We start from the raw sequence: 27,001 nt of genomic DNA, 5'->3' as shown, positions 1-27,001 counted from the left end.
ACAAAAAGTCCAACAAAGTCTACAGCCACACTTGTGGCTCTGTGAGGCTACACTTAAGCACTGCAACACTTGGAGCTAAATGCTAACGTCAGCATGCTAACATGCTCAAAATGTCAATGCTAACATGCGGATATTTAGCAGGTACGACGTTCATCATATTAACCATCTTCATTAGCATGATAACATTTGATAATTAGCATTAAACACAAAATACAGCTGAGGCTGCTGGGAATGTCATTAGTTTGTCAAGAATTTACTCATAAATCAAAGTATTGGACAATTTGAGGAGAGGAGGAGAATTGAGGAGAAGAATCACCAAAGTTATTACAATTAGCTGTGAGAGAGATGTGGATTTTTGTACTAAATTTCATTGCAATCCAGCTGTTGAAATAGTTCACACAAACCACAAATGTTGACCTGCTGGTGGCGCTAGATGATCACTAAAGTCATAAGGCTTTATTTGCTGGGGACCATGCCAGAATACAAAATTTAAGGTAGTTTACAGTGGGTTTTTTGCTAAAAACAGTTGCCTTCTGCATCTAAAAACAACTGATAAGAGCAGTGAGAGTGAACCAAAACAGCAAAGTTGAGGTCTGTAAAACCAAAACAAGGCTGAAAGATGCTAAAATGCTCAAAAGAGCTGACAGTCACTGCAGAATCAGGTGATAATAGACATTGTTTATAGTAGGAATTAGAGGAGCTTTAAATAAAATAGATATAAAATAGACAGTACAATTATTTTATTGTCAATTTAAAACATATTTTATTCATCTAAACTTGTCCATTAATGTTATGTTTGCAGCTTATGTTCTAATTTATACCATAACATTTTTGTTAGACGTCTGGCATGTTTACATTGACATTTGATGACAACTTGACAAATAATTTGATCATCAGTTCTCCACCAGCTGCTAGAGATGGTTTCTCACCTTGGCGTGTTTGTAGAGGTCCACACAGGTTTCGGTGGTGATGTTCTTGGAGCAGATGATCTCACAGTGTCTCTGAAGGGCCTCTAGTTGGAAGAATTTGGCTGCAGACAGGAGCTGCAGGGAACAGTACAGCCACACAGAATGAGGCACAGGACTCGGGATTAGATATGCTAATACTTTCGCTGTCGCTCAGCAGGCTTTGGTTAAGTCTCTCTTACCTCCATAACTTCAGTGTTGCGTATATGCAAGGATTCGGTGCCTCCACAGTACAGATACTGCATAACCAACTGAAAGACAAAACAGGACGGTTGTCAGTCTGTAGTCTGTATAATAATGTCGATTTAAATTATGTTTAGAACATGTTTATTAAAAATGAAAAAAAATATACAAAAGCAGTTGCAGTGTAGTATTGACAAATAGGAAGGTAGATATGTTAGAGGACACCCTTGTTAAAATAACACAACACTAAATTAATGGACAAGAATTTTGATAATTGATTTATCCTACAGGTCATACAGGTACTTGGACTTACTGCTTTCTCTGTTCTATGTGATTGCAAACTGAATGTTTTTGGGGTTTGAACTGCTGGTCAGACTCTAAGAACTTGGGATGAGTATATTTTTCACTCTTTTCTGATGTTTTATAGACTCAAGGATTAATCGATTCATCAATAACAAAAACAACTGCTGGTTGCAGCCCTAACCTAGTCTGCATTTTAAAACACAACCACAACATAATGATGATAGGATCTGGTTTTGACTCATCAATGAGCCTCCTCAAAAATTAAAAATTTGAGACAGTGAACGTCTTACGTGGAATATATTGTACTTGACATGGCTGATCTCAATACAGGTGTTCTCTGCTGCTGGTCGGTTTTGGAGCAGTGACTTGAACCTGAACGAAGAAGAAGAAATTATACATACTGTATATTCTAGTATATAGTATCGCCCACTCTTCTTTTATTCAAAGAAAATAAAAAATGCAAAATACATAGCAACGAATTCAGAATGCGACTTTACCTGGCTGATGCTGTAAACAGCAAAACCTTATGTGCATAAAATGGTTTCCCCTCCACCAGGAAAGTGACATCAGACATCTCCTTGTTGTTGAGGAAGTGAGGGTCTAAAAAAAACCCCCAAAAATGTGACAATTAGATCCAGTAAAAACAGCTAAATGATGCCTCATTATTCAAGGCTCTGAAACTACAGGTGCAGAACAGCAAACAGCAGACGATTAAACTAATGTGGTAATTAATTACTGTACTCTACAGGTGATTCATCACTCAGCTATCAGCGCTGCATAAATCAAAATACATCAATTCCCAGTTCATTAGTATTCCAAAAAGCAGCCAATTGAATTTGATATCAGGGCCTCGTTGTTTCTTAAAGTGTATCCCGATAAATTAATGAGTTGTCAAAGGTTTTTAAAGCATTAATTCACTTCACTTTAAAGTAACTAACCATTTGTCATTTTCTTCTCGCCCTGTTATTGAGTGAACACTAGGTGGTGCTACAGCACAGTTGCTGAATATTTCAATGCCTCCTCATGTTCTAATAACAGACCTTCCTAACTTCTAAAGAGCTTTAACTCCAGATTATAATCTCACTATTACTTACATGTAACTACAAATATCTGCATGCAAAACGTATGATCAGAAATGTGTGTTATTAGCTGAGGGGACAGAATATCGGAGTTGATTTAAGAAAAAAACAGTTGGAAATAAAATACTGAATAACACTTGTCAGTAGCTTGAACTTCTACATTTCACTCCTCCTCCATGTTTTGTCGACTAAACACTAAAAAGTTCTCTAATAGTTCTCAAATATCAAGAAGACCTTGTTGTACTAGTTAATAAACCGAAGTAATATCTCTGTAATCTCTTTATGTTACGAGTTTGAAGCAATAATCTATGACATTTCATGTGTATATTTGCATATTTGCCATTCTGAAGCACCAAATGATGTTTTTTGTTAAACGAGGCAATTCATCCTGCAGTCAGTTCATAAAAGCTTTAACATCTGAAGTTACAAGGCTGAAAATAAATAACATGTCTGTCAGAGATGAAGACAAACCCGAGGAAAAAAAGGTAATAGGTGTTATAGTATTTGTTTGATTGACAAGTGTTCTTTGGCCTCAACAAAGTTGGAGACAAAAATTCCTCCCCAAAAAACAGAACTCTGGGCTTGCCACTTTATCTCTAACCCCGCTGTCACTCCCCTCATCACTCAGCTTCGTTTAATACAGAAAGTGGAAGAAAATGGCAAAAACAGCTACTATATTTAACTTGCCCTCTTACCTAAGCGCGAGGTCTGTTTCTTCTTGATCTCTGTCAGCTTAGGAATGGGGAAGGGCCCGTAGCACTGGGTGAAAATGACTGACAGCTGCTGGCTTATCACCTCATTCTGCAAACAGACAGCAACACAAATGAGGACAGAAACTTTGCACAGATTACAGTGTTGTGGTCTCAGTTTTCCACAAGCTATTCGGGACAACATTTTATGCAAATGTATGATAATATGGTTTGGAGTGCAACTAAATATATGCAAATATGAGTGTTAATGTCACCCTCGAATATGAGCACAGGACAGTTTGTATTCCCATAGAACCAGGCTTACTTTTTCTGATGTTTCTATAACAAGCATTTTGTTTACATGCACATGAAAGAAAACCCTGCTGACCTTGCTGGCTCGCAGGATCTGGAACATGAGCGGCAGGCCGTGCGTGATGAGCTCCTCTGTGTACTCCTCCTCCTGGATGCAGCTGAAGTCTTTGAGGAGGCCCTGGATCAGCGGCCGGCGGTGCTGGATGAAGCAGGTACGCAGGGACTCGAGCCAGGTGTGCAGCGTCCAGGGAACGCCTGGGAACACCACCACACCGACAGTGAATACAAAACTTGCGCAGAGCAAAGCCAGTCTGATGTCTGAGCAGTTTCAAGGGCGACAGAACCGACCATGTTTCCATCACTTTGGTTATGGTGTTAGTGCGAGTTGAAGGGCGATTGCATGGTGAGCGTTGGATTAGTGGAAAGTCTGAAGCTCCGGCGGGAATATAAAGACAGCACTTGAATATAATTAAACAATGTCCTGTTAAAAAATGGCTGTAATGTTCTGTAAGAATCTGATGGCGACTGGAAGATGAAATTAATATGACCCATGACATGACAGTGGGAGCTCTGTGTATCAACAGCACTGCTGGAATGATCAGTTGAGTAATCGAGTATGAAATTAATCAAATTTTATACTAGATTAATCATTGAAGTCATTAATCATGTAAAATGCCAAATTTTTGCTGGTTCCAGGATCTCAAATGTGAAGTTTTGCTGCTTAAATTAAGTATCTTTGTGTTTTGGACTGTTGGTCAAGCAAAACAAGCAATTAGAAGATGTCACCTTAGGCTTTGGGAACCTATTGTGGGTATTTTTAAAAAAATATTTTTTAGCTGAGTTTGACAGTTCTACAGAATTTGACAAAACAATCTCACCACAACTGTTCTGGAGCTTTCAATCGATTCACACAATCTTCCTTGTAGTCAGATTGTAGTGTCGACTGCTGTTTCCAAGGTCAAGAATGAACTTTCGGTTTCAACTTTTAAGCCGACATGGAGAAGAAGGTGAAGCTTTCTTTCCAAGAGTTAAATGAGAAGGTCAATGCCAGTCTCATATCTGTTTGTTAATTATGAAGCTACAGTCAGTAGATGGTTAGTTTAACTTAGCATAAACAATGGAAACAGCGGCAAACTGCTAGCCTATCTCTGTCTAAAGGCGATAAAATCTGCCAACCAGCAGCTCTAAAGCTCACTAATTAACATGTTATATCTCATTAAAACCCCCATAAAACCACAAAGTTGTTTTTACAGGTCAGTTTTAGTACAAATTAAACAAGTGACATATACTGTTCCATTCAAGTGTTTGGAAAAATGGAAATTTGAACATCTACAAATGGGGAAAACCTCATTTGATGAGGAAGATCAGGTAATACGACCAAAAGGTCTTGAACAGCTGCAGAATGTACCTTGTTGTGACACTGTTTTGTCAGCTATAATCAAACAGTCAATTAGACTAATCAAATCCTGATAAACAGCCACATTAGGTGCCCAATGAACTGGACGATGTTGGGGTGAAAGCTGATGATTTGCCACATCTACAGAATGAGCAATGCTTGAGGACACTGTTTCATCATCATGTTCACACCTTTGACCCAAGCTATTATCGCCTTGGATATAAAAAGTCCTCCTTTGGTGACTGTTTCATGGTTGGATGAGTAGTGGTGATTGCTGAGAGTGTATACAGGACAGCACAGGACTGGACAGAACGAAACGGGACAGGACAGGCACAGCATGAGCACATCTCCAGGACAGCTGGAGGCACCAGAGAGCGAGGCATGTGTGCCAGTGAAGCATGTATTAGTAAATCTGACCTAAGCTGCGGATGTCTATGGTGATGTCCACATGGCCGTGCTCTGCGCTATGGTACATGGCCTCTCTCAGGGCCCTCAGCTTGGCCTTTCCTGTTCGCAGGGTCCCTCCACCATTGGCATGCGGAGCCAAAGTCTTCTCCCTGGGATCTGTACCCTCGGCCAGGATCTCCTCCAGGGACAGCACATCCCCCTTTTCCTTTTCCGACTGGGACAGGAGCTTCCGAAACACATTCCTAGAGGGGACGAAGTATCAGATAAAGACACAGACAGAGATTAAAGGAATTCACAGTGATAAAATGCTGTGACAGGTCAGGCAAAGAGGTAAAAAAGGAAGAAAGCCTTGAGGAGAAGATGAGGGAACAGCAAAACACGTAGCTTGGCCTGAGGTCAAATTGTCGGAAGAGAGTTGTGAAGTGGATGATTGTAGAAAAATAGTTCTAAATTAGGCTTAAACATACTATGTTGAATCCACATTAAGCTCAATCAGCCCTCCAGCTTTGATGACACTCATAATATTCTCATCTAACTATAAAGGAAAGGAAGGTCTGAATGTCCTTTGCTTTTGTCGATTACCGTTCATCCGATCGACTTCACAGTTGGCGGGTGTATTGCTGAGGACCCAAGAAAGTGCAGTGTTGAGTGTGAAGTTGTTTGGATGAGAAATGTTAAAGATATCATTAAAAGAAAGCATTTAGCTGACTTCTCCAATATGGCGGCCGTAAATACCGGCGCTGCATTTGTTTACTAGCGGAACTTGACCACTCCAATATGGCAGCTGCATAGACGAATAGCTGCAACATACAGCTGCCAATCAGGTCATCATAACGTTTTACATATTTTAACATTCTTAGTTTCATCACCGTTAAAAAGGTTTAGCTTTGGCTTTCTGATGTCTATGCTCTCTCTTTCTCTCCGCATTGTCTACCTCTCTACCTCAGCGGGCAGCCAGTATTCGATTTTCTCGAGAACCGTTCAACCAATGGACTTCACAATTGGTCGGTGTATTGCTGAGGACCTAAGGAAGTGCAGTCTTCAGTGCAAGCTCATTATAAAAAATAAGATATTGAGAAATATTAAATTCTGACAGAGCATTTCTAGTTTAAGTGGCACAGCTTTTCTATTCTTTTTGTCCTCTGAGCAGGAACTATGTATCTACAGTCTGAAGGTAGGAAGTCAAACTCTCTCTGCAGGGGCTGATCAGGACAGTCCAATATGGCCTTGGCCTTTCTTACGACCTGCCTATAGTAGAGGTCAGAGAGCTGCAGCTGACTCAACCCAATAACATTACTGGCCACTTTGACAAGCTGACCAAGCCCATTCTTATTGGCCAGATTCAGGTTCCCAAACCAGGCCACAATACAGAAGGACAGAACAGACTCAATGAAACTTCTATATAGAACAGAGTCATCATTGTAGTGCACATGTCACACAGTTTTGGGTTTATCAGGTGTCATCATGGTGCTGCGACATGAATCAGAACACATGGGCTTAGTCACGTGCTGTCCAGTAATCGTTATGCAACCCCTGTTTTTAATTTTTCTCAAGAAGTACAGATGTTGTTGGACCTTTTTAGAAATTGCATCTACATTTCGTTGGAATCCAACTTGTTGTCAAACATGATACCCAAATACTTGTGATTTTCTACTAGGTTAATTTCATTTCCCTCAATATCTGTTAGTTTTGGGTTTGGTGCCGACTTCCTAAAATCAATGACCATGTCCTTGGTTTTAGACACATTTAACTCAAGAAAACACCATGACAGAAAGTCGTCAATTACTGGGCCATGACCTAGTTCCTCTCCTTGATGATTGATGATTCTGTTATACAGAATCATCAGCAAACTTTATAATGCGTCTGTTGTGGTATTTACTTTGACAGTTGTTTGTGAAAAGAATATAAAGGAGGGGAGACAGGACACGTCCTTGAGGTGAACCAGTGGATGTTGTTTGAAAGGACACTGTTTACTCTCACACATTGTGACTGATCTGTCAAAAAGTCTACAATCCATCCAATGACATTAATATCAAGATTAAAATCGAGAAGAAGTTTCTCTGCAAGCAAAAATGGCTGAATAGTATTAAAAGCAGAGGAAAAGTCTACAACAGGAGCCTAGCTTGAGTCAACAGACCCTTAAGATGATGATACAGTTAATTCAGCATGGTCAGGGTGGCATTTACCCCTCTGCCAGCCCTGTAGGTAAACTGTACAGGGTCAAGTGAACTCTGAACCTGCTGTAGAACAGCCTGTTTTATAATCCTCTCAAAAACCTTCAAAACTAAAGATGCAAGGGCCACAAGCCTGAAGTCGTTTAAAGACCCAATATGTAACTTTTCTGCATTAAAATGTCTAAAAACGACTAGACCTATGTTATATATTTCGTTGAGTTTTGTACTTACATTATCCAAAATGTTTCCAAACAATGTTCAAACCCAGAGAAATTCATAATTTTAATCAAGGTAACGGTCCGTTTCATTTGCTCTCATGTCAATGGCATCATATTCCCTTCACGCATGCATCAGCGTTGTGGTTGTCCACCAGAAGCCATCATAAAGTGATTTTTCATCCAGTTTTAAGCCACATTTTTACAATACACTTTTTAGATCTTGGTTGTTTTCATCTGATGTCTGGATCTTAAGTTATCAGAGAAACAAGCTGAGCAAACATTAGCGGCAGCTCGCAGCCCCTCCGGATGTCCTGTGTCCATTGAACAGCATCAGAGAAACACTGATTTTTAACGTGAAACTGTTTTATTCAGCATTTTTACCGGTTTTAATCATCTGGTCCGTTTGTTTTGGAGAGGAGGAGACCTCTATGGATAATTTGGCTCATGGTAAAAACCTCCTGAGCGATGAACACTGAAGGAATCCTAACTGGGAGAAGCTGATTGCAATGAAAACAATGGTGGTTGTTTAACAATGAAGACAAAAACTCCCATGATCCCATGCTAATTCACAACATCATCAAACTCTGTCTTTTGTTATTGTTTTGATTGAGAGACCCCTAGCAGCAGAAGATTACATATTGTGTACTTAAGATCTTTAGGTTTTTGCATTTAGCAGTGGGGACAATGGTAGAATGTTTCCATGTCGCTGGTATCTTTTGTTGCTCATGAAATGAAAAATACCACCGAGCTGTTCTGCACAAGTCCTAAGTACTCTGTAGGTAAGTAAAAAATGTGGGAAAATAACATTTATTTTAGCTCACATGTACATTATTAACATACACACTGAATAACATCACAACACACTGCCTCTGCAGCAGAATGATGCAGCAGCAACAGATGCCCTCCTTTGAGAAGAACGGATTTCAACATGTAACGTATACAGTGTGATCACAGCCTGATGATGCATCACTGCACCATCTGCTTTATTACAGGACGGTAACATAACATCATATCCTGTCGGTGTGATTGTTTGATCACAGTCGTCACTTTGAGGCCGTTAATAAAATTTAATTTGAACACCACTAACAGTTGGTTGACGGTTTTGCTGTACATACAAGTGTGATCTCTGTGGTTCATGTAATCAAATAGTTAAAGAAATACATGAGAATATGGTGTCATATTTACATGTTGTATCTCATTTATTTAACTCATGTAGGAATAAAAAAAAAAGAGTGAGTAGTTAGGTTAAACATTTCAGCCATTTACAGACCAACATCAGCTTAGTGTCAGATGTCTTGTCCTCACAGTGATGTTTCTAGCTTTGCTCACTTTCCTACCTCTGAACTAAACCCAGATTATTGGATGTTTTGCTTGCAAGCTAACAAGATACGACATGTAAGAAAAGCAAATCTGAAGCGGATCTTAAATTTTACAATAAAAAATAAGTGTTTGTTACTGTAGAGCTGTTAAAGTTTAAAAAAAATTGTACGAGATATTGTACAATGTGAAAATGTTTGCAGTTATTAGTTATTAGTTAATTTTGATGAAAAGACAAAAAAATACGCAATAACTTTATTCATGACAACCACATTACTAGCAACCACATGGCGTTTTAACAGATGGTCCTTTGACATGTCCGTGTAGAAAAAAGATCAGGAAGGAGATATTTGTTTAGTTTTTTGTCTTTTTGTCGTTATCTCTGCAAATCTCCAAGCAGGGAAGGAGGCAACCCATGGATGTACTATAATAGCTGGATGGAGAGCCTTGCAGCTAATTTTTCCCAGTGGTCACTCACAGCATTGCAGTTAAATTTACCCCTGCGGTCCAGAAAGCATTTTCCCCTTAGACCACCATTGTAAATGAGATGTCTGTAAAACTGTTGACAGGACACCTCGAACTGCAAACAGGGTCAATTATGACTCTTTCTATTAGGAATTTTTGATCCGTGGAGGTTTTATATTTGTAAAAGGTTCCTCAAGCCGAGAAAAGCGATTTAAAAATCTGTGACGTCATCACAATATAAAGTCTATGAGTCGAGTGGGAATTTGAGGGCGGGGCCAGCGAGGGAAACACTACAGCACACATTCAGTGGGCTACACTACCCGGAAGCTTGAGACTTTTTCTGGTGTATGCGCCAACTGAGCAATTGTTATTGGACTGAATGGGCGCCATTTTTGGTCCGGTATCCAGCTCATGGTCCATTTACTGCATCATCATGTAGCTTAGCCGCGGTGTCATCTCTATTGTCACATGAGCGCAAGCGCTGACAGTAAAAGTCCATTTCTGATTTTACTGTTGTTTGCACTAATGACTGTTCTCGCATTGCAGCCCCTTACTTTGTTGTTTTTTTAAATTTTGTTCCCACTGGGGATAAAAATAGTTCAGCAGAGGCGCCCCCACCTCCCAACCAAGCAAATCGCACCCTGCCAATCCTGATGCACATGCTACAGCGTGATCATCATGCTATAATTGATTGTCTTAATAATGCTGTATTGTGTTGTTGGCTTGCTCCTCCACTCTACTTCCTGACAGCTCTCACTGCATTGAATGTTAATGGGCTTTATCTTACTCAACTGCAGGGAAATGATGTCAAACTGAAGCCATAAATGCTGCTGAATAGACTGCGAAGCTTATCATCGCCTGCTGTCTGACAGGGAAGCCAAGATATCTGCCTTCTCATTTTCTGCAGGATTTTGCGAGAGGCAGATGGACCAGGTCAGAATGTGTAAATAGATCAATACTGTGGTAACGGATATATCTCAGCTAGCTGTGTGTGTGTGTTTGTGTGTGTTTGTGTATGACAGTATTACCTGTGGCCGTGTGATGCTGCCAGGCTGTATGAGTTCATGTCTCCCAGTGGGGCAGAGGAGATGCCGTTTCGACACATGGTCCCGATCATGGGGTCTGCCCCTCTCTCCAAAAGCAAACTGACCAACTCAAAGTTACCTAACAAGGTCGACAGTCAAAACAGACAAATAAACACTCAAATACAGCAGTGGTAGAAAGTAGACACAAAGTACATTTACTCAAGTACTTAAGTCGAATTTTTGAGTACTTTTAATGGCAGTTTTACTGGACCATTACCTTTTTATTCTACCTTATATTATACATTATATATTCAGCTCTCTATAGTTTTTACTCTACTACATTAATCTGACAGCTATCAATCAATCAAATTTTATTTGTATTGCACTTTCCTTACAGGTTAGTGCATTTCAAAGTGTTTCATAGATAACTGACAGGCTAACAATAATATAGTGTAGTAATAGTAACACAGAGGCTAATGCGCACAAGAAATACAAACTCTGATTCTGAAAATGTGATAATAAAACCAATAGTTACTTTGCAGGTTAGAATTTTACATACAAAATGTATGATCAACAAAATATGCATTTTTAATGATTAAACTGCCCCACAGGCTATAAAGTAGTTAAAATTAGATCCACATTGACCAGCTACAACATTAAAATGCTTAAATGCTAATGCATTAATAATAATAATAATCCAATAATTTAATATATATAACAATACAGCTTTGAAATTAATTCTGCATTATGATTCCTTTTACTTTTAATGTTTTTATGATAATACTTCTTTACTTTTATTTATAGTTTTTTACTTTTAAAAAACTATTTAATAAATTACAAAACAGAAACAGAAGCACAGCAAGACATAACAGCATTAATATCAAAACAGTACCAGAATTAATTAATTTAAAAAATAATGTAAGAATACTGGAACTGCATTAGTCAGCTATAATATGAATAATCTAAAAGAAAATTAGAGCAACTAATCAATCAGTAGATCAACAGAAAACCAATCTGCAATTCTTCGGCCCCACAGATGTGAATACTTAATAGTCTTTTTTGATTTCTATCATAAAAAATGTATATATCTGAAATACATTCATGTGAATACATTTGGATTGTGTCACAACATCTGTACTTGTTGTGAGGGGCTGAAAGTGTCTCTGTAAATGGCTCTTTAAGTGGCTGTTCAAGTATACAACAACAAAACATAAATTGTCAAAATACCTTTTCACATTCCTAAATTCTGCACAGTAGTTTTAAATCAAATCAAGTGACCATAGCAGCAGTGAGATCTGCTCTACTGAAAGCAAAACAAGACATTATCTAATCCCTGATGTGCTGTTCCAAGCAGAAACAAAACGTTCAATACTCATATAAATGAGATCTTATCCAACACAATCAAATTGTTGCCCCTTTCCTAACCTGAATTTCTGGATGCCGGCATTGCTTATTTGAGCTTTTATGTTCCATTAAAGTTAACATGACAGCAAAGTAAAACAGGCAGGAGTTGGAGAACGAGCCTGAACCTGCTGCTGTGCTTAGAACGTCTCTCACTCATTGCTATTCATTAACAAAATTAGTTCTGGCATTGTGGTCTTTATTTCCCCTACATTATTTATTATTTAATGAGTAGGATGTTAATTGTATTCATTATCAGTGGCTGCATGTTTTAACTGCATGTTGCCATGGCAACATGGCTGCCTACAGTCATGCACTGACACATGAAGATACACTGCTATATGTCAACATGTTACATTTCAATTAACTTGTAGAATTAAAGGTTAACAGTTTGCAGACCTTTGATGGGGCAAATATGTAGCACATTTAAAGAAATAGTTAGACGTTTTGGGAAACGCTTATTTGCTTTTTTTTTGCGTCTTGTCTGTGCATTCAGCAGCTAGTTAGCTTAGCTTAGCATAATGGCTGGAAACAGGAGGAAACAGCTAGCTTTGCTCTGTCCAAAGGTTACCAAATCCATCTGCAAGCACCTTTAAAGCTCAATAAGTAACACCTCATTTATTTATTTATCTCATTTGTTTTATCTTGTACAAAAACCAAAGTTTACGGGGAGTCATGCATGAGACTATTTCTTAGCCAAGTGCAGTGACGTCTTTAAGTTGCCTGGCAACCTCAGAGTAACAACAAGACTCCTTCGGTTTTTATACAAACTAAACAAATTAGATATAACGTGTTAATTGGTCAGCTTTAGAGTGTTTTTTGTTACCTTTGGAAAGGACCAGGCTAGCTGTTTCCCCCTTTTTCCAGTGTTTATGCTAAGCTAAGCTAACTGCCTACTGGCTTTAGCATAATATCTAATAGAGATATGACAGTGGTATCGATTTTCTCATCTAACTTGGCAAGAACATAAACTTGGTTCAGTTCTGACAAATGATCTCAGCCCATTTTGATTGAATAAAAACACCAGCTGCACGTTTTTTTTTTTCTTCCATATGTGTCTGCACAACTATATCGCAGCACGATCATGAGAAGCAGCATTTAGAATTCACTGCACTCTTGAATTCCAGATAGTAATTGAAAGTGATATATTAATTAGATGATTAAAGCAGAGGGAGAATGCCCTCTGGTGAGCTTAGATCCAAGCATGTCATGACTAATCCCTTATACGCCTTATGAGGAATAATACTTAGGTCAAGTGTGTGAAGTACTGAATGCACGTCTGGAATCCTAACACAAAAGAGGAATCCACATCTTTGCTTGCTCGTTTGTGATTACCTGCAGCGGCGGCCAGCTGAAGCGGGGTCTCTGTGTAGTTCTCCGCCCCATCCTGCAGGGCGCCCTCCACATTTGCGCTATTATCCAGCAACAACTGTGTCGGGGATGGAAGGAGGTGGAGAGGGGAGGAAGGGGGAAAACAAATCAGGAGGGAGAGTAGGAGGGAGAAAACAGGCGAGGGAGACGGTGTGTTACAATCAGGCTTGGAAACAGGAACAGCCTCAACTGCTGGAAGCCTAATCCACCTCATTTTGGAGATTGTCCTAGCTCTGGACACTACACACACTGCTAGCTACACTTCCTCATTAGGTGTGTGGGTTCTGTCTGGGGGGCTTATTGTTGTTGATGGCTCGCCTGAACTGAGAACAGGGAGAAAACGGTTTTCTTTTTTCTATCACCCAAAAAAAAACTCACCGTTAAAATGTTATTGCGGTGGTGCATATTAATAATGAATCCGAACCCGACAGTGTTCATCAGATTTTCAACCAGTGTCAGCTCATACACTAAGTAACAAAATGTATTCATATATTAAAAATGAACAAACTGAACTGAACAAAACATTGAAATCTGGCATCCCTGAGGCTATGTATCAGCCTGGCTGAGCTCTTCTCTGGAAGTTTCTCACTGCTGCTGTAAGACCAGTCCTTAGACTCAGTTATGGTGAAAACCACGGGGCTGGGTGACTCATCTGCACATCTTAAGAGCATACATAATTAAAAAAAAACTTAATCTAGAGAGTTTGCCTTGACTGGCTGCAGCTAAGCCAAGTCCTCTTCAAATAACTGAGATAATTACTGCATAGATAGGATCAAGAAGGAGAAATCATTGTTATTATGATGCACCTTCATAAGAATCATCATCATTATCATCCTCATTTTGGTGCAAAGGTGAGGGCAAGGGCCACAGGTTAATGGTTACAGGTCATAAACGTCACTACCTGCACGACAGGGACGTGTCCGTGTAACACGGCGAAAGTGAGTGGCGTCCCCTGGCGCGTTTCAGGATAAACTGAGGGGTGCTTGTTTACTGTGCTTGGCACCTGGGAAGTCATAGGTGAAGTTCAGGGAGAGAGATATACAGCCATTAACATTCACAGCTCAGGGCGGGAGATGGGAGGGAGGAGCGAGAAGCAGTATGCAGGAGGAGTGTAAGCAAAGAAGGGCAAGATGGCAAAGGGAGATTTTCCTCTTGAGTTTCACAGAAAATCTTGAGCAGCTTGACTTCTACTTTTCATCTCAATCCTCGTTCTAAAATGTGAGACCAGTTATATCTGCCTGGGCAAGGCACTCTGACCACACTTTGTACTATCTGCGCAGCTCCGACTTTAAATAGTGTTTCATTTCAAAGGGGAATGAAAAAAAACACAACATTGGCAGAGACTACAAACACTGTCAAGACTGGTGGTGCTGACTCATGAACAAAGCGGCAGCAGAATAAAATTAAACAGCCGTACAGCCTGATGTTCTGTGATTTGTAAATTGGTCTTATCACGGGGTAAATTAGAAAAATGATTTCTAAATGTCGCCTGGAGGAGGCCTCTTTCAAACAGACGCTTGGTATAATTTAACATTTCATTTGAGCTCTGATGCTAAACAAGAGTGGGACTGTTGGTGTTTTTGTGTTTACATGCAGTAATGAATTATTAATTACGTTATAACATCACAGAGTTTTAGCAGAAAGAGAGGCCATTGCTAACTACAGTGTCTTTAAATATTAGCACTCTAGAGTAGTATTTTAACTAAAAGTTTGCATCAGTAGAATACTCAATCAGTGGTATGCAACATCATCTGTTTGTACTTTATTTAAAGGCTCAGTTCACCCAAATTACAAACAAAAAGAGACATTCTCTTACTTACTCCTAGGTATATCTTGCCAAGACACGTCAATACAGTGGAACTTTGTTTTGTTGGTGCTAATGTTTCATGAACAGCAAGGTATCTTTCCAGAAACAATGTCCCTTTTATTCTGGATAATCAATGACATCACTGCACAGTTTTTATTGGACTCTTTTTCTTTTCCAAAGAGTAATCCTATATAAAAACCTGTTGACAGTGAGGTCTGGGGATTATCCAGAAGTGTGGACCCGAATCTCTTGTCTTAGACATGAGTCAGAGTTGAGTCATGAATCTGATAACTAGATTAGACTTGAAAAAAATAAATATAGTAAAACAAACTTTGAAACTCGACTGTGACTTTAACACCAATGACTTGTGACTTCACTTTGAAAAGCCTTTTGATTTGAAATGACTTGAAATCCTCAAAGAAAGTTGCCGTCCAAGGAATAGTCCGGCATGTAAGACCACGATGTGTTGTTTCTTGATCTTCTTATCTAACTCTTGGGGAATAAGTGTAATTCCCAAAATCTCAAACAACCCTTTATTTACTGAAAATAACATTAAACTCAGTGGAGGGCGACTTATCAATAACTAAACACTAAATTTAGGTCTTGGAGTTGACGTGAGACTTTTCGATTGTGACCAAATCGCCATGACTTGAGACTTACTTGTCACATGCAAAACAGTTACTCTGGGATTATTTAGTCAAACTGTGGCATTATTTTTGAGGGGAAAATATGAAATTACAGTCACCTCTCTTGTGTAGCTGAAATAGCCTGAATTACAAATGGATACGTCAAAACATTGGCACATAAAACCGTAAATATCTGCATGGACGGACTCCACTGAAGCTACATGAGAATGGATGCTTTTTGTAATTTGGGTGAACTGACCATTTAAAACTCTTGATTAGTTTATACAGGTAGTGCTTTGCTTTTGAGTCAGCGCACCTGCACTACATACAGGCACTAAACCAATGGAGCAATCACGACAGTCAACGATGGGGTCACTATGGTGGAGGAGAAGTCCATGAAGCATTTTTTTACTCTTGCATGTTCTTGTTGACAGCGAAGATTAAAGCAGCTACACACATAACCAGGATTTTTATACAAATATAGCTTCAGTTGCTTTAAGTGTTCTGTTCAACTCAATAAATAAGTGCAGTGATGTTCGTGCTTCATGTATAGTCTGTGGTAGCAAGTTACACTAAGTGCACACATACAATAATAACGCATTATTGATGTGGTATGAAGCAAACTGCTTCTAAATATCTACAACATGTAATGAAGTAACTGCCTGCACTGAGGGACAATCAATGGATTATTATTCTATATCACTGAATAGACAAACTATTACTGTGCAAAATGATACCCGTTTATTGCTTATCAGTGCACTTCATGTAATGAGCTGCCAGTGGAACAGAAAGCATGCCGAAAGCAGGTGAGACAATGAAGACAGAGAGGAGGGAAGAGCAACACAAAGTGGGTTCATCGTTTTCACTGGTACACACAACAACAACAAAATGTAAATGAACATCTTGGACAAAAAACAGAAAATGTGGAACCAATGTGACTTTACTGCCTTCGGGGCAGACTGATGGTGTCTCATCAACACTGACCTCGCTGTTGATGTCGGCTCCGGCGTCAAGCAGCATCTGGACCATGGCCTCATCGCCGCGGACACAGGCGTACATGAGAGGGGTCATTCCCTGCAGGAGGAGAGAGTTACAGGCTGGAGGTTAATCTACTGTTATTTGAAGAAAAAAAAACATTAGTTGCTGTTTATCTATTTTTAACAATGCTGTGGTGCTTTAAGGGATAGGGTTGGTGATATTCTATATTTTTCTTATTGTCAACAAATCTCATGAAAAGACAAAACCAGCGATGAATTGGTCCAACTAACATGTATTGTCTGTGTATACAAAGCCTGATATTCCTCTGTGCCATAGAGCTCAATTGTTGTGATCCATGCTGTTGCACTGACTGACATGTTCCTTCATTACCATGAACACACACACTGTAGTTTACTTTGACTCAATCCTACATACACCGTCCTGCTGCCGGAGATACTCACTAAAGCACCAAATCTGTGGCTGGAAATAGTCCCAAACAAATTCACTATTTACTCCTGTTTGAGTAACAGGAAGGAAGGAAATCACTGAGCCTTTTATAAATATAAAAATTATATATTTGTTACTTGTTTTTAATGGGATTAGGGCTGAGTGCCACAGACAGGGTTGGGAAGTTGGCAAATATTGAGTCAAGTGAAGTAAAATGTATTTATATAGCCCACACAAATTTGCCTCAAAGGGTTTTACAATCTGTATGTCATTCAATATACAGTACTCAATATATCCTTAGAACCTGGAGAAACAGACCCAACACATTGTTGGTTTTGGTTTTTTATTGGATTTATTGACAATAACAAAAAATGAAGAATATCACCAGGTTTACCCCTTAAAATTGAGATTTCCAGGCAACCAAACATTTAAGGTTTATTGGTTAACGCTGTTGCTTCAGAGCAAAAAAGATCCAGGGTTAATTTCCAATAAGTGAGGCTTTTCTGTGTGGAGTTTGCATGTGATCCAGGGCGTCCACTTTCCTCCCACAGTCCAAACACATTCAGGTTAGGTGGATTAACTGTCCACATGCTATAGGTGGGGTGAATATAAGAGTGAATGTCTGGCTATAAGTACGAGCCTTGTGATAGACTGGTGACCTTGTCTAATGCATGCTGGGCTTGGCTCCAGCCTCCTCGACCTTGCATCAAAATCGAAATAATTGTAAGAAGACTCCAGAATTATTTAATCTGTAGGAAAAGCTCTGTTCCTTGATTTGACTGCTGTCTTGTTTATGATTTGTTGTCAATCTGATTTTTAGGATTCAACGACCAAACAAAGCCGGAATTATGGTTCTACGAAGATACACGTAGATGTGTTGGTGGGTGTGCTCAGAAAAAAGGTATCATTGGTAACCAAGGTGTGGTCGATCCAACACATATATCCTCAAAATCCATACACGTATAAAAGAAACAGCGAGTGTGCTAGCCTGTTGGAGTTGAGCATGTTAATTCATTATCATTCCCAACTGAAACCCATGAAATTGGATTGCAAAGGCGGTCTCTTGGGTAATTTCTTTCAACTATACGATGAAAAAAAAAAAATCTGGATTTCAGTGGGAAGCCCTCAAGAGACCAATAAGAGTTCTATAAGGATCTCACCAGGAGCTTTGTCCATTAGTTCTATAGGAAACCAACACACAATCATTTAGTCTCCAAGTCTTTCTTTAAGTAACGTTCTTTAAATCACCATTTTGTCGTGAGGGAACCTCTGAAGGGCCCTATGCGGTTTTTGTTAGTTCACTGCTAATCAGCACCATACCTAAAGATTGCACTAAAATATACTCTGTAGTCATAGATATCATACATCTCAGAGCTCATTACCTGCTCATCAATCAGAGAAACGTCAGTTGCTTGCTTGCAGGTTTTAATTTTCCAGACATGATCATTACCGCCTAACCGTGTCTTTTCAACGAGAGCGACAGGCTAGGTGGGTTGTGCAACTCTGAACATAACATCTTATATTTCTACATGCTACCACATACACAGAGCACTCTCTTGAGCCTGATACGCCCACACACATTATGCTCCGAGCTGCAGGGTGAAGCTAATACTTCATGCAAATGTTATTGCGAAGTGGTGTGTAAGAGTAAAAATAACAAAAGAACTTTATTGTAAACCAGGCGGCGAGATCTCCCCAATATATCAGGCTATCTGTACTGAAGCAAAGCACATTTTAAAGTGTTTTGGATGAGGTTCCATAAAACAGACTTCAATCATATGTCTGATCTGGGCCATTATGTTCAACAAAGGCCTTTTATGACTCGCTCATAACACTCCACAGCACTTTATGTTGAATACTGATATCCCTTTGTGGTGATTCATTCTTAAATATTTCCTGGACACCAATCTATTTAATCAGCAGACAGCTAAAGGGCGCTAGACGACGGACCCTGATGATGATGATCATGATGAGTTCAAATGCCTCTCAGCCGAGATGACAGAACGCAGCTTTTATTTTATTGCTCCTGTAACACTGTCTGGTCCCTTGCATCATTTAGCTGGTTTTACAAGGAAATAAAACTCTGTATGTCACAGCGGCTTGTTATTTATGTGACAATTGAGGAGGAAAAGTGTCAGTCAATACAATTTGTCGAATTTACAAGGACCTGTAAATACTGAAAACCAATTCAGGCCTCTTCCAGTCAAATGACATGACTGAATGTTACATGAATCAACCTGCAAGGAGCTCTGGATGGCATAAAATATGTTTTATTACAAACAGATGTACATTAGAGCTAAAAACAGTAAAAAAAAAAAAAAAGGGCTTGTAAAGGTACAAATCCTACATATCCGAATAACTTAAGAGTATGTTAGTTGACACCTGCCAAGTTTCTAAATTGAACTTAACCAAGCACAACGTTTGACCACGGAAAATCTGATCGCACTATTAGCTTCCACTTAGCAGCGGAAGGAATAACCAATATTTCCAGTGACTCAGGGGAAGAAGAAAATCCCAAATGACATTAGCACTTGGATGAAGTAAAGCTGCAATATCGACCGGATGGTCAAACCTAACCCGTCAAAGCACAGGCCAGGAGAAGTGTTGCAGTATCAGGTACAAATGGAACAACAGATCATTCCTTTCTCCATCACATTTTAGATAAACAATGAGGGTGTGACACAAAGCTACTATCTGTATCTGTTTATTTTACGTAAATATCTGTATTTGTCATTGGATTTATATCAGATGTTAGAATTGTCCACACAGCTTCATTTTCTGTATTCACCTGTTTTCTACTGCCATTTATTCTCCTCATACATAAATGTATAAGATCAGCTTAACAAGTTTATGCATATTTTTTTTAACCGGAAGTTGTGTATATAATGGGAGCAGGTCCAGCTGAATGTAAAGTTGGTCTCAAGTGTGTATGATAGAAAATGAGAAGGCTATTGATGAAAACATAGCTCATTGAGACATATAGCATTATTAAGAATTTGAAAAGACATGATTTTCTATATTTGTCTTATTGTCAACAAATATCATGTGCAGAGCCAAACCAACAATGAACTGATCTACTTAAAAGTACTGTATGTGTATCCAAAGCCTGATATACTTTATTTCTCTGTGCTGTAGACCTCCATTGTTGTCCCAAAACCATTAAAACCACATCAATGAGCCACACTGCTTCACTGGGTTAAATGTTCCTTATATCACGAAAATTAGGGTTACGGTAGTTTGTTTAGAAACTGCTTCGCTAGCTTGTTGTGCTACACCTCTCAACTTTGTACTACACTGTAAATTTCTCAGAGAACTTCAGTACAAAGTCAAGAGGTTCACAAGAAGCTAGTGAAGCTCTGTAAACGGAGCTGTGTCCCAGCATGCACAGTGGTGTCTGCCTTACATAGAACTACTCTCCTGAAAACGTGATCGCTGTTATTAGTCTTTGGAGCCGTTTCTAAACAAACATGACCGTAACCTTTGTGGTGAAGGAGCATGTCACCGAGTACAGCGGTGTGGCTCATTGACATGTTTTTAATAGTTTCTGGACAACAACGGAGGTCCATGGCACAGAGGAATAAGTTATATCAGGCTTTGGATGCACACACAATACTTATGAGAAGGGTCAGTTCATTATTGGTTTGGCTCTGCGCATGAGATTTGTTGACAATAAGAAAAATATAAAAAATTGCCAAGCATATCCTTTAAAGGATGTTATGCAAGCAATGAGAGGAGGTCTCGATTTAAATAAAAAGTGTCTATGAGAAAACTTGCACGCATGTCTGATAATGTCCCTAACTTCTGCTCATCTACTGTTGAATCATACTTTACTCATGAGGATAAGAAGTCAAGAATGAACCTCACAGAGCTTTAAAATGCCTTAATGTTTTCAGCCTATTTGCATTGTACATTTTGGCAAATATGCATTATGATTACTTTTGATACTTAAGAAAAAGTCTTTATGGATGTTAATCCTCAATGGCCATCAAATATTAGTGCAAAAAATATGAGTAATAATGTATGCATTGCATAATGTGCAAGTAATGCATGTATTCATTTACATCCCAAATAAGAAGACACAAAGAAACCAACATTGTCTTGAAAATAATGTGAATTTTGGCATAAAATTTAGGCATAAAAATGTAGCACATTGCATTACTCATAGGAAGCAGCCTGCGCCCAGCATGTGTGTCAACTATGATGGTTTGCCAGGTAATACTTGTTAAAAATTCATAATTCATTGTGCATTACTCTCCACTATGCCTGTGTAGGTGTGTGATGTTAATGCTGTGTATACGTGTAGGTGTGTGTGTTAAGTGCCGGACCTGTTCGCTCATGCTGTTAATACCATCAGGCCCCAGCAGGTTCACGGCCTGCTTGACCAAGTCCGTCCGTCCGCAGTTCAGCATCCTGAAGCCCAGATCCTGCAGGAACTTGGCCTCTGTGGAGGCTGCATCCAGCTTTCTGGTGGCACAGAAACAATCCTCGGCTCTGCAGATGGAAACGGCAGATCCATTACTGTGATTAAATGGGAGCTTATCTCGGAAATTGATTTTGAGATCTGTGGATATACATCTCCACAGCGCGCTGGAGGAAACAGAAAACAAGTTCTTTTCACAACTTAAACTTTATAACTCAATTTCAAGCTGTCTGCATTCAAAGTCAATTCACTAATGTTTGCATTTGTCAACATTTCATTTTTTATCGCTTACTTCTGCTTCTCTACTTTCTTCATTTCCTAAAGTAGCTTTTCTCCAGGTAAAGCTTTCCTATGACTCATAATTACTCATTCATGTCTACCGTAAAGCCTCTTAATCCAAGCCGCGAGCAGCTGTCATGCTGAAGTTTCCACCGGGTCACAGAGGAACCTTTTCATGATGTTTGTCCAATTTTCATGTGACAATTATATCTGACATCTGTAAAGGGATGTTAATTGGCAATTCACACCTCTCAGTGTTTCATTTATTATTCCTCTGCAAGTATTTGAAATGTGATAAGACACTTAACCCGCTGACACCAACTCAAAATTAGTGACTGAGCAGCCATATGACAAACACTGCATGGCTACGTGACTACTGCAGTGTGTTTGTCAATGAGAGAAGAGAAAGAGGTGGGGCGGGGGGGAAGCTGGAGAGACAGCAAGCGAGACAGAAAGACATATTCAGAGAAAAAATCATGAGCGAAAAACAGATGGATGATGAGAGAGTCGAAGAATAAGATGGTCTAGCGATGACAACCCAATGAAGGGAGTAAAAAACACTTAAGATGCAGATGGAAGATTTATTCGTACCCAACTCAGACAGCCAGCAGATAGATTGCTGCTGTCCATTAAAGACGGACAGACGCGCTACATTTAGTATCTCATGAACGAACATTTAAATTAGACACTGTAGTTTAACAAGACTAAGAATCTACAGCCATGCAAGCAGCTCTGTGAGGCTTTATTTAGATACTTTGAGCAGTGCTTTAAGCTAGAATGCTAATGTCAGAATGCTAACATACTCACAAAGTATAATGTTTACTACTGTCATCAACTTAATTTAGAATGTTAGCATGTTAATATTTGCTAATTAGCACACAAAGTACAGCTGATACTGATGGTGATGTCATTTTTGGAGGTGTTTGATTGTAAACTATACTTATATATATACTGATATTCAAGACAAACATTTGAAATCATTCATGTAAAAATCATGTTTAATTGGAAAGCTGTAGGAGGCAGCTGGCCCCCAGATACATACAGATACATATATGCCGTCTTATGCCAAGTCCTTGTTTCCCCGAATCTCTATAATGGAGTTGGCCAATGCAAAGTTAGCATGACCCGTAAAGCCACAATGGAAATTATCCTTTACATAATAAAAAAGTATTGGATAAATTAATGAAATGAAATGTTTAGTGCACCAAAACTGCACCAAATTTCATGGCAAACCATCCAATAGTTGTAAAGACATTTCTCCCAAAGCCACAAATGTCCATCTAATGGTGGTGCCGAAAGAAAAGTCTCCACAAAGTCTCCAAAGAGAAAACATTCTCTGGGAACCATCAGTGTCTTTGCAAAATTTTTGTGCTATTCCATGTGAGATATTTCACTAGATAAGTGGAAACTTTGTCCATCTGGTAGTGCTAGATAAAAAGTCAGGGGGATCAATGAAGTCATTAGGATTCATCCTATGGGCATCATGGATATCTGTACCAAAATTCATGGTGATTGATCCAACAGTTGTGATATTTCAGTCACTGACAGACTGACAATGCAATATCTGGAGCCACAACATTCAGAAAATGATCTTACTGGATGGTTTTCTAATTTTCTAAATAGTCATGCAAATGTAATAATATGGAAACTACATTTTCATTTGTTTCGTGCTCAATTTTTATTTAGTTATTCATCATTTTTTGACTCAATCTCATATGATGACAGAGTGGTTCTCTGGCTTTTATAAAATGCATATGATTCTTACTTATAACCCAATAGAGAGCTCAGTTTGACAGTTACACACTGTATCCTGACTTTTTTTGGAAAGTTTTACTGATTTGAACAGCTGTGTACATAGTTGGAAATTCTGTATGGCCTCAGAGATTTTTTTTTGTTATGGGCAAAAATTTATGGTGATATAACACTTTCAGAACCAAGAGGGAATTCCACCTGCCAGCTGATACTCTCTCTTTCTTGCATTATGGGTGTTGTAAATGGTTGCAAACCAAAATGACTTTCCTCCACTGAGGTTTATTTCTGCCTCTATAGAACAGCTTGCTTATTGCACTAAAACCTCTCTTATGGTGTATTATATCCTTACTTTATTTGTCGTGGTTCACAGTCCACACCGGGTAGCAGCAGCCTGGCGGCCTGCCTCACATCATCGCTGTCCACAGAGAAGCTTCGTCGATGTTCAGTGTGGGCGACCGCCACCCGAATCCACTCCATCAGCGGAGGAAGTACCAGGAACGGCCTTCGGGGGGGGAAAACAGAATTTGTGTACTCATGTTAAATGTTGTAAAATAGGTAAAATGGGATGTTGCATGCACAAATAGAAGGATACAGTAAAACAGAAACATAAATAAAGGTATAAAGTATACTAAACATGTAGTACAATCAACATTTATAACATTTGTAACATATATTGTATGAATGAAGAATGCAAAGTATGAAAACCTAAATTTAAAATGATCAAATTACAAAAATGATGAAGCATGAAAGCAAGAAATATAAAGACAGAACAAGACAAGGACAAATTTACATAATATACAGAGTTTTTAAAATGTGTGTCCTAAGCCTAATAACAGTAAACTTAACTTTAAAAATGTAGATACCACATACACAGAATGTTCCAGCCCGTATGAATATACAATAACATGATTAATGTGACCTTTCTGTGTCAAAATGAATTTTTCAAACTGACAGTGTCACCTGATCCTTTAAGATCCATTGCTGGGTTTCATCATGCTCAGTGCGCTCTATTCACCTTTCAAATAAATCACTTAATAAAGACTCCGGTCCAACACTGATATCCACAAACTTTCTAATTAAAGATGCCCTTATAGATAGCTAAAAAGGCAGCTACACCAAATCAATATTCATAATTTATAACATAAAACATTTATAACTAAGATAGTCTAGAACAAAAAGAGATATAGAAGCTGCAACCTCCCTAAATGCTGTTATTACCTTCTTTAATCAAAATCAGTAATGGGTCTTGCCTGGTTGACAGGTTCATATTTCATAATTTATTTCTAGGACTAGCATGTGTGTGTGTGTGTGTGTGTGTGTGTGTGTGTATAGTCTCTAATCACATAACCTGTAAATTACCTAATCTCTCTGTCTCACGTACACACATTCATCCTTTGTACCTGTCCTCTATTTTTCTTTTCCTCCACAGTGCAACAGCAGGCAAATTCAGGTCACTCATTTATCAGAGAATTAACTTTTTTTATACTAGTCCACTACCAGAATGAGTTGTTGTCCTGAGAAAATATACTACATAAAATATATATCTTTTTTTTTTCATTTCGTCAGGCGCACTGAGTCATACTGAAGGAGCATTTAACAGACTTTTCAAAAGATGCACATTACCACATTAAAAGGAACAGTTTGAGACTTACTCCCTTTCTTGTTGCATGTTAGACGAGAAGATCAATACAACTTTCTTGTCTGCACTTAACACACACACCTACATGTATACACAGCATTAACATCACACACCTACACAGGTGTTAAGTATGGACCTGATGCTAGGAGGGCATTAGCTCAGCTTACCATAAAAACAGGAAGTAGGGAGAAACAATTAGCTTGGCTCTGTCCAAATTTAAAAATGACACCTACCAACACCTCTAAAACGTACTAATTACTCTACCATGTTTGTTTAATTTGTACAGAAACAAAAATATAAAGTATGACGTACCCGCTAACACACTTATGCACAGACGTGCATAGCTTGATCTTCTCATTTAACTGTTAGCAAGAAAGCAATTAAGCACAATTCCCAACATGTCTATTGTGTATTCCCTGAATGTACCTTGCTTAACACTTAAATAAGGATGATAGCAATCACACTTTGACTAAATAATTACCACAAGTGATCACCAGCCCAAACAACAGCTGAAGTTTAGCATTTTTCTGGGATGGTAGCGCATTTTCTCCTCAGTAAAAATACAGTTACACTGAGATAGCAAGGCAAAGCACAATCAACACTTGGGAGCACATTACAGGAATAGTTTGACATTTTGGACAAAATGATAATTTTTGGTTGCAGTTAGTTAAGAAATAGTTAAAGCACATAACTCCCTGTAACACCAAGTTGATTTCATTTTTACATTTCTGTTTTTCTACAAAAAAAGAAGCAGCATATAAATTACTGAGCTTTAGAGGTGTTGATGGGTGTATTTTTTTAAACTCTAGGTGCTAGCTCCCTAGTTGCTAATGAAACATTTTGGCAAACAGGCTGATGTGTTGCAAGTAGGAATTTTCTGTTTTTGAGGACATCTGGTGAATATATTATTTCTAGGACTGTGATAACTTACACACCTACAGTAGCGACAGTAGGTGCTGAGGGACTGCACAGCTTCTGTTCTTGTTCAACGTGAACCTCCCTGAAACCATATTATGATTCAGGACTTAAGTCCCGCTGTGCTGCACTGTGTTGTCGTTTATTCCCTCCTCAGAGGATAGAATTACAAAGCACATCTCCCAGCAATCAGCACCAAGCTCCACCGGGGGCAGGCTGTAACTGCCAAAACTCAGGGAAAGATGTAAGTCAGTCAGGTATTTATAAGTGCAAGGAAAGTATTTTATCATGAATTGACATTTCCGAGGATCTTTTAGGGTGACGTGCTTCTTTAACAAGGTGTCGGTGCTGTCGGATATCTATTCAGTAACATTGTCAGTCATCCAGGTTTGGTTATCCAAGGAGGGTTGAATCGAGGGCAACTAGACTTGGTTGTAGAAACTTGAAGATGTTTTGGTTCTCATTCGAGGGGCTTCTTCAGTTCTAACAGGTATTTAACCTCTGTGAAGTCATTATCAAGGTAATTGATACCACTTGGTTCGTTAGTGTTCCTGGCTGTTGTGGTTTACACCTGGTCTCAGAAGACTTCATCGACTCTTAACGACTGTCGTTACAACAGCCAGGAGCACTAACGAACCGAGTGGTATCAATGACCTTGATAATGACCTCACAGAGGTTAAATACCAGGGACTCCAACGCCAGCCATCAAAGCCAAAGTCTCACAGTTCACAGATGACCTCTGCTGCTGGTCCAGTTCCAAATGCCCACAACTAGCAGCTAAAAAACTTCACATGTGCATAATTGAAATAGAAAACTGGTCAAATATGTGGAG

At 39.0% G+C, this 27,001-nt stretch overlaps 1 protein-coding gene across 1 annotated transcript in view; it reads right to left on the bottom strand.

Annotated features, from left to right (window-relative positions):
* Positions 1-27,001, bottom strand: part of LOC137175722 (ankyrin repeat and BTB/POZ domain-containing protein 3-A) — a 199,405-nt gene that overhangs the window by 4,996 nt on the left and 167,408 nt on the right. The window contains exons 4-16 of the mRNA XM_067581550.1: positions 23,965-24,117; positions 21,490-21,655; positions 16,724-16,813; positions 14,208-14,309; positions 13,271-13,364; positions 10,538-10,673; positions 5,345-5,577; positions 3,608-3,786; positions 3,226-3,331; positions 1,949-2,051; positions 1,742-1,823; positions 1,148-1,216; positions 930-1,043 (exon numbers count right to left, since the gene is read on the bottom strand). Of these exons, the coding sequence (XP_067437651.1) occupies positions 930-1,043; positions 1,148-1,216; positions 1,742-1,823; positions 1,949-2,051; positions 3,226-3,331; positions 3,608-3,786; positions 5,345-5,577; positions 10,538-10,673; positions 13,271-13,364; positions 14,208-14,309; positions 16,724-16,813; positions 21,490-21,655; positions 23,965-24,117 (1,627 nt within the window). The remainder of the gene's footprint in view (positions 1-929; positions 1,044-1,147; positions 1,217-1,741; positions 1,824-1,948; positions 2,052-3,225; positions 3,332-3,607; positions 3,787-5,344; positions 5,578-10,537; positions 10,674-13,270; positions 13,365-14,207; positions 14,310-16,723; positions 16,814-21,489; positions 21,656-23,964; positions 24,118-27,001) is intronic.

The sequence above is a fragment of the Thunnus thynnus genome, chromosome 23, assembly GCF_963924715.1.
Source record: "Thunnus thynnus chromosome 23, fThuThy2.1, whole genome shotgun sequence".
NCBI lineage: Eukaryota > Metazoa > Chordata > Actinopteri > Scombriformes > Scombridae > Thunnus > Thunnus thynnus.
The sequence above is the reverse complement of the archived record's forward strand: the minus strand, read 5'-3'. Positions and strand labels throughout refer to the sequence as shown.